This window comes from Branchiostoma floridae, unplaced genomic scaffold (genome assembly GCF_000003815.2).
Source record: "Branchiostoma floridae strain S238N-H82 unplaced genomic scaffold, Bfl_VNyyK Sc7u5tJ_1336, whole genome shotgun sequence".
NCBI classification, from domain to species: domain Eukaryota; kingdom Metazoa; phylum Chordata; class Leptocardii; order Amphioxiformes; family Branchiostomatidae; genus Branchiostoma; species Branchiostoma floridae.
Window position 1 is genome coordinate 333,153 of NW_023365701.1, and position 7,867 is coordinate 341,019.

The window sequence follows — 7,867 nt, forward strand, 5'->3', positions numbered from 1 at the left end:
CATAATGAAAATGTGTAAAATCAACATAATTCCTTTTCAAGTATCCCTATATTCCCCATGTGGAGCCCTAATTAACATAACCAATCAATCATAACATTTTTGACAGTTATGCATGGTTTACACAAAAGCAACAGTACAAAAAAAATTCATGACTGTCGCCTGTATAATGGTGCGGTCCAAAAAGTGGTCGGTTATTAGAATAACCGACCACTTTTGAGGTTACTGCCTGATAACCCATGGGAAATGGGGGCCTCTGATTGGCCAACTCCATCTGGCTATATGATAATTGAAGGTAACACCTATAGTACCTGGGATGAGATGTTCCTCTTCTTGAAGCCATGCTCCTGTCTGTACTCATGGATCATCTGGGTCACGACAGGGTCGGGCAGGGCTGCACGGCTACCCGGCTCATACCTGTTGAACAGAAATCGAGCTAGTTATATGCCTCAATGGGCATTTCATGACAGGTGCCAGTTTTGTATTTGCCTGCATTGTACGGATGTTAACACTTTATCTACCATGTTTGTCTGTTTGTTTCATGCGACCTGAGTAAACCATATTCTACCACAATGCACCAGTTTTGTACTGCAACAGTAAATTGTGTATTGTTAATTGACATTTTCAGACTTCTGTGTAGCCTGATTCAGTTTTGACAAACTGATTTTCATTGGGGCCCAGGTACACATACAAGGAAATAAAAACATATGATTACAGAGAAAATAGATAGAACAAGTTGCATAAGACTGTAACTACTTCAAGATTTTATCCACTCACAAGGACCCTTAGCTGAAGCTAGCAATAGGTTTCACCTGAGTCAAGTCAAGAAATAGGTGTAAGTGCCTTTCCATTGGTGAGTGGTGAGGATAATGCTTTTACTTGCCTCCCGACTCCCCTAGCATACTATTGACTTTATTTGTCCAATTTCTACAATTAGACCACCGATCCAAGAAGCCTGGTAGAGGCTACACAGATCCACGGAGCCTGGTAGAGACTGCAACATTTGAGCCTGCAAGGAATTTGAGCCAAGGCCCTTGAGAATCAAATCGACAATCCTGACCACAAGACCACTTAAATCATAAACGCACCAGTCCCGATGTTATTTCCAGTAAGCCCCAAACCTGTGGATGCTTGTCAATGTAATGTTCAAGCTCTACTAGGTCCATAATCTAATCCACTGATTTTTGTTAAGTCCATTTTTTCAGACCCTTCCAACAAGACAAAACGAAAGCCACCCCTAACATAACGTCATATCCTAAGGCTAAGTGACTTGACCAGTGCCATACCTGTACCATCCTGCCCCAGTCTTCTGCCCCAGGCGACCCTTCATGCACAGCATGTCTGGTAGCGGACAGTACCGGTTACCATGACGATACAGCGGAGGGGTATCGGGTGGCGGCCCCTGTTCCGTGGTGAGGCCCTTCTCGATGCGCCCTCTCCATCCAATGTCTCCACCAGCAAGGTCCGACATGCGGAAAGGGCCCATCGGAAACCCAAACTCCTCTATAGCCTGCGGTGGTAATATCAGAACTTAGAATTTAAAGCACAAATGGAAACTTTAAGGTAGAGATACCATAGACTTTAGGGGCAGTTGATTGTTCTCCACTGTGTCTAGGGTATAGTATTGAAAGGTGGAGCCCATAACTCTCCTTCCACCAGTTTTTACCTCCTCAACCTAAATTACATGTACGTATCCATTTTACACCTGGGTGGAGTTTGAAAAGCCATGGTAAGTGCCTTCAACACAAGCAATTAACATTAGCCAGCATTCAAACCCACAACCTATCAATCAAATGTCCAATAGTCTAAACAGTAAATGAAAAGCAAATTTTTAATTAACCAGAAATGGGTGACTGTAGAATGATATCGTGGTCAGTAAAAAGTGAACGAAACGCAAATTAACAACACATGGGTGACTGTAGACATCGCCACGCTCGTAAGCTGTACACTGACCTTATCCACGTCTTGCGGCTCCAGCCCCTCCTCTAACAGAAACAAGGACTCCGCCCTGTACGGACCCAACATGCGGTTCCCCACAAAGCCTGAACAGTTCCCCACCAACACCCCCACCTACACACACACACACACACAGAAAAACAAAACAAAACTAGAAAGGTAATATTTGCAAGCAAATACAGAATGTTACCTTGAATGTTGTAGTCTAACATTGGCAACTGTTTTGTTCATTCTTATTTGAACACATTTCTAAATGTAGTGACCCGAGCCCCTCTAGATCTGACATTTGCTACATTATGTAACCGAACACCACATGGTGCCTGCTACTTTACCGGTTACCATGGTGACAGCCGTCTGGTCTCGGTCGTTGACCTTATTTGCGCGGAAAAGAAGAAGAAACAAAGCAAAAACAATATGTTCCTTTCTGTGAAGGTAACATAACAAAACGTGCGTCGATGAAGATTAGACATCCAGGTAATAAGATATGCCAAAAAGTAGTTACTCAACCAACTGGATATGATTTTGGAAATGGTCAGACCTTTCAGATAGTATCCATATCTTTCGTCACTGTGTGTGTATCTATAAGTTCCCCACCAACACCCCCACCTTAACACACAGAAAAACAAAACCTGCGTCGATGAAGGTTAGACATCCAGGTAATAAGATATGCCAAAAAGCAGATACTCAAGCAACTGGATATGATTTTGGAAATGGTCAGACGTTTCAGATAGTATCTTTCGTCAGTGTGTGTGTATCTATAAGTTTATAAGTTCATGTTGAAAATTCAATAAAGAAGAAATAAAACACCCCCACCTTCCCAATGGTCACACCCAGCTGCATTGCCGTGGCGATGGTCTCCGGGGACGTGTGCTTCCCGTAGATGTTCTCCAGAAGACGCATCACGTTGGCAGGGGAAAAGAAATGAGTCCCAACAACCTTCAGAGGATATAAGAATACAAAACTTTTCCCATCCACTTGTGTATATTGATTGGATTTTAACCCTTAGAGGACGTTGGGCCACCTTGGTGGCTTTCCCTACGAGGACGAGAGGCCACCAAGGTGGCTAACTTGCATGATCTCCATATATGGCACAGGTGACCCGGATGTCTTTGGGAAAACAGCCTTATTTGCATGTACAGAGGTCATTAGACATGGAGGCATAGAATGAAGAAGAGTTTTGAGTTTGTTCCCAAGTTTTTGAGCAATTTGGGTATGATTTTTGACAAGTTGGTTAGAGGAACAAAACGGAAGTGATCCTGGCAGTGACCGGAAGTAATTTCTCTTCAAAACCTGTATGAAAATATTAAAGACATGCCCCATTTATTAGGCCCTCTTTCTGATAGAAGGTAATTTCTCAGCAACCATAAAGTAAAATTGAACTTATGTGACCCTTAACTATATGAAAAAACCTAACCGTATGTTCAGTGAAAGTGTGAACAATACCAAAAAAATTACAGTTTTGTAAGTATGAAAACGAAGTCAATCCTCACAGAAGTAAAGAGCATGTTGTAAATGTATATTGTACATCTACAATGTTGAAAGAAATTATAACAGAGTCTGATTTCTTTTGACAACTCACTTTGTCAGGACGCTTGGTCACAGCCGCTATCTTGTCGATGTCAAGTCCAGACGTGTTGGATGCGAGGATAGCCTGGGGTTTGGTGATGGCGTCCAGCTTCTTGAAAACTTCCTTCTTCAGCTTCAAACTCTCAAACACCGCCTCGATCACCATGTCCACATCGCTGAGCTGGCTGTAGTCCATGGTAGTGATCAGCTGGGACATCCTCTGGGAGGCAGACTTCTGGCTCAGAGTCTTCTGGATCATGGTGATAGCTGTGGGTAAGGAACTGATGATTAGTTATCTGTAACTGTACATCGATGACCCTTGACATGTTTGGGGTGGCTTTGTTTGAAATTCATGATAACATTTCAACATTAATGTACATTTGTAGCTTAACTACAGAATTATTTCAACCACAAACCTAAAACATAAGTTATCTCTTTGTAAATGTACGTGAACCTTGAACTGTTTGAGGTGGTTTGTTTCCTAATTTTCTTATTGCCCTCTCCATTGTGCAATCATGAACCTCCAAAAATTCATCATAAAGCAACTGTACAACAAAATCATTCAACTGCAAGCATAAGACACTAGAAAAAAATACTAGCTCCTTTTATATACTGCAAATTAAATTGCCGGTAACATAGAGTTCAGGGTTGATAGTTTGTTTTATTGTGCTGTTTTATAACAATTTCTTTCATCCAAAATTCAATTATGAAACAATGAGCTAAACTTTCTACATATTTATAAAAGAATGCCCAGTAGACCAGTTCTGACCTTTGTCCAGCTGTTTCTTGTTGACCTCTAGCAACACGACCTTGAGGCCTGCCTGCAGCAGGCTGATGGTGATCCCCACCCCCATGGTGCCTGCACCAACCACCCCCACACTGGAGAGAAGAAAACACAGGATGTAACATGTATATATTAAACATATACATACATTTAGTCACCCCCCCCCCACACACACACACACCATAGATCTAGAGTAGTGTGGCAAATAAACAAATCTTAATTTCTTTAATACACAGTTTATTGATGATATGAGAACTTAAGATATGATACATGTACTTGTCAATGTTCTGTAAAGGTAAAAGTCCTATTTAAGGCCATATACATTGTAGGGACAATTGGTTCTTATCTACTACGGTAACGTTATATAGGGTAACATTGGTTTCTGAAGGTGGAGCCCAACTTTCTTATTACTCCCATCACACTATTTTATCTCCCCAACCCAATTAAAGTCAACTATACATTAAACTTTAAACTTGGTTTGAGTGTCACTTCATGTCCAGAAATGCCATAAATTGCTTCTTGATCCCTTGTCCACTTTCCTTGCAACTCAGCCATTAACACCACCCACCTTTTTTCTAGTTATAAGCATGTTATTTTGCAGTACAGACATGTCTGTGCATTGCACATACTATACAATGTCAGTTATTTTTGCACAATCACCTTTTGATAACCCTTGGCTTGGCAGTTTTGAAGTTGACACGTTTGTCGCGGGGATGGCTCCACCTACGAACCTCCCGCTCCGAGAAGAATGCGTACTGCTGGGCGGGCGCCTGCCACGATGTCATCAGGAATGTCATCAGTTCTCTCTCTCGCTGCATCCCGAGGTCAAAGGGTAGGACGGAAGCCTACGGAAACATGAGATTTTTGCTTTCATTGCAAACTTATATGAAAAATGTAGTGGTTGGGATAAAACACACCAGGTCAAAATCAATGATATATAGTTCTTTACATGGACCTCTTGGTTAAAATTCCTGTTGGACTTAAGATTTTACTCAGTTGCTAATGACAATTCATGTGAAAGCCTGCATTCAGCACCAAGGACAGGACCAGGCAATACACAAGAGTTCTGCTGTTTTGTTAATACACAACATGTATCTGAAAGCTGCTAATATGAAAAGAAAACATTAATCTAATAAAACATAAGGCCTGCAATAACTGAGTTGTTCATAAAATAGATAAATTCAGCACCAAGGACAGAGCTGATCAAGGTATAACAAACAATAATAACAAGCAATCGAAGATTATACTAGTAGTTGAATGTAGCCTAGATAAAGTAGTTGCTTGTTCTGAAGTGGGTTATGAGGAATACAATGACTTCACATGTTAAGATAGATTAAACCGTATTAAAAGTAACGTTAAGTAAAGGCATATCTCCTAGAAGGACAGTTGTTAGGTAGGATCAAGATGCAATATGTTGCGCATACCAAGTCACTACAACGTACATCTACTCCATTTTGGTTTCTATCATTGGTTCATTTATCACTTCTTTCCTTTCTTTATTCATTGTTTCTTTCATTCCATAACTCATCACTACATGTATGAATGATTGAATGAATGAAATAAAATTTCTTTGCGTGTCTTGCGTTTTACTTTCCATAATTGTTAAACCAAGGCTTCACATGACAAAACTAAGCTGTATGTAAGAAAAGCTTAATTCATGTTTACCCGAATGGCCTGTACGCAAGTCATCGGGGCAATGGCTCCACGAGCCCTGCGTAAAATCGTCTTTCGCGCTGCCTCCACCACCTCTTCCACCTTGTCTGCGTCTGGCACGGTCTGGCTGGCTGATCCGTCTGCCCTCTACCGGACGACCTTCGATGGACTGCGCGAATCTGATGGCCTCCTTTAGAAGGTTACCTTGAACTATCTTGTCCACCAGGCCAAGAGAAAGGGCCTGTAGAAACGAGATGGGGAGAGAACAGGAGGACAATCATTCTAGTTAGAATGTGTTTTGCTTGCAGTTTCTTTCATTTTTCTTTGCTCTGCCTCTTTCATTCCTAAGTCAATTTGTTCATCTACATGTATCCCCCAAGTGTTAACAGGGCTCGAAATACTGGGTGCATGTGCACCCAAAATTGGAACTGTGCACCCAATTTTTTTCAGTGGGTGCACAGGGTGCACCCAAATATTTTCTTAGGTTTATGTATGGAAAGATATCAAGTATACTAGTATACATCATATTCGTGACATCTAAGTGACATCAAATTTTTTTTGGTGCACCCAATTTTTTAAGCTGGGTGCACCAGTGCACCTAATCCCCAAAATGAATTTTGAGCCCTGGTTAAGCATGCATTTTATCAATGATACATGTATCAATATGTTCAAATTGAAACAAATGAACTCCATTCACTTGCAATGGAGTGCGTGGAGTACGTTCTATTTAATCAACGGATAGTCTGTGTGATACGACTAAGATTAGTAAGAAGCCTGTTGCTTGGTACGGAAGATTATCATCCACTCTAGAACACCCATAATGAACATTATTGTGGCCCAGGTATGACATATAAGCACCATATCACCTGTTTTGCATTGATGTGCTGGCCGCTGGTGATCATCTGGATGGCAGTCTTAATCCCGACCACCCTCGGCAGCCGCTGGGTTCCTCCTGCACCTGGCAGCACCCCCAGGTGCACCTCAGGGAGACCCACCTGGAAAACAATTGATAACACATCAATGAGGGGTTAGACATCCAGGTAATGTACTCTCCAAGCAGAGGTTAGGCAGCCGCTGGGTCCCTCCCGCACCTGGCAGTACCCCCAGGTGCACCTCAGGTAACCCTACCTGGCAAACAAATCATAACACTTGAAGTCTTCTGTCAACAGTCTCATCTTCTTAGGAAATTGATTGAACAACATGATACACCAAATGCAAATATTTCACGCAGAGGAAATGACGGATAAAAAATAATGCCAAACAAATGAGACCACAGCAACCAACGATAGCATGGCAATCAGCAAGTTGACCTGCCAGCTCCGTGAAATATTTGCATTATTATGAGTTTATTTTGTATCTCTATGCCACTCTAAATTGCTGCATCTTTTCCGTGCAATACTTACAATATTTATTATTTGATCTTATATTTAGAAACCAGAGCACCTGCCAAGATAAACTTGATCTTTCCTCTTCTGGGTTGGACCAGATACGTGATGATGAAGAATATGCAGCTGGAGAAAAACTGAAAAGGAGCTGATTCTATTGGTTTGCCTTTTTGATCTCAGGCCACACCAATTTAATTCCTTGGTTCACGGATTCGCTCGCTCCTATTTATTGGAAAATGAAATAAAAATAAAAATTACCACTCAGCAAATTTTCACCATTAATGAAACCATTCACCAACTTTCTGGTGTAGCAAATTGGCCTTTATATTATAAGCTCCTTAAAGTGTGGGTACAGGTGCTGTTATTGTACAATAATAGTGTTTTTGTACTTTTTTCAAGCTGAAAACGTTTTCTTTATGTTTTGGATTAGCCGCTACCTTTACCCCAACCATTAAATACAATTTTTATTTTTATTTCGCCCTCTCGCTCCATATTTTTAGAAAAAATCCGGAACCAAGAAATAAAT

General features: G+C 41.2%; 1 protein-coding gene across 1 annotated transcript in view; it reads right to left on the reverse strand.

Moving 5' to 3' along the window:
- LOC118407380 (peroxisomal bifunctional enzyme-like) overlaps nucleotides 1-7,867 on the reverse strand; it is a 16,939-nt gene that overhangs the window by 2,302 nt on the left and 6,770 nt on the right. Inside the window, 10 exon segments of the mRNA XM_035807848.1 lie at nucleotides 309-414; nucleotides 1,284-1,507; nucleotides 1,951-2,067; nucleotides 2,767-2,889; nucleotides 3,533-3,786; nucleotides 4,289-4,398; nucleotides 4,964-5,148; nucleotides 5,969-6,083; nucleotides 6,085-6,197; nucleotides 6,823-6,951. Coding sequence (XP_035663741.1) covers nucleotides 309-414; nucleotides 1,284-1,507; nucleotides 1,951-2,067; nucleotides 2,767-2,889; nucleotides 3,533-3,786; nucleotides 4,289-4,398; nucleotides 4,964-5,148; nucleotides 5,969-6,083; nucleotides 6,085-6,197; nucleotides 6,823-6,951 — 1,476 coding nt within the window.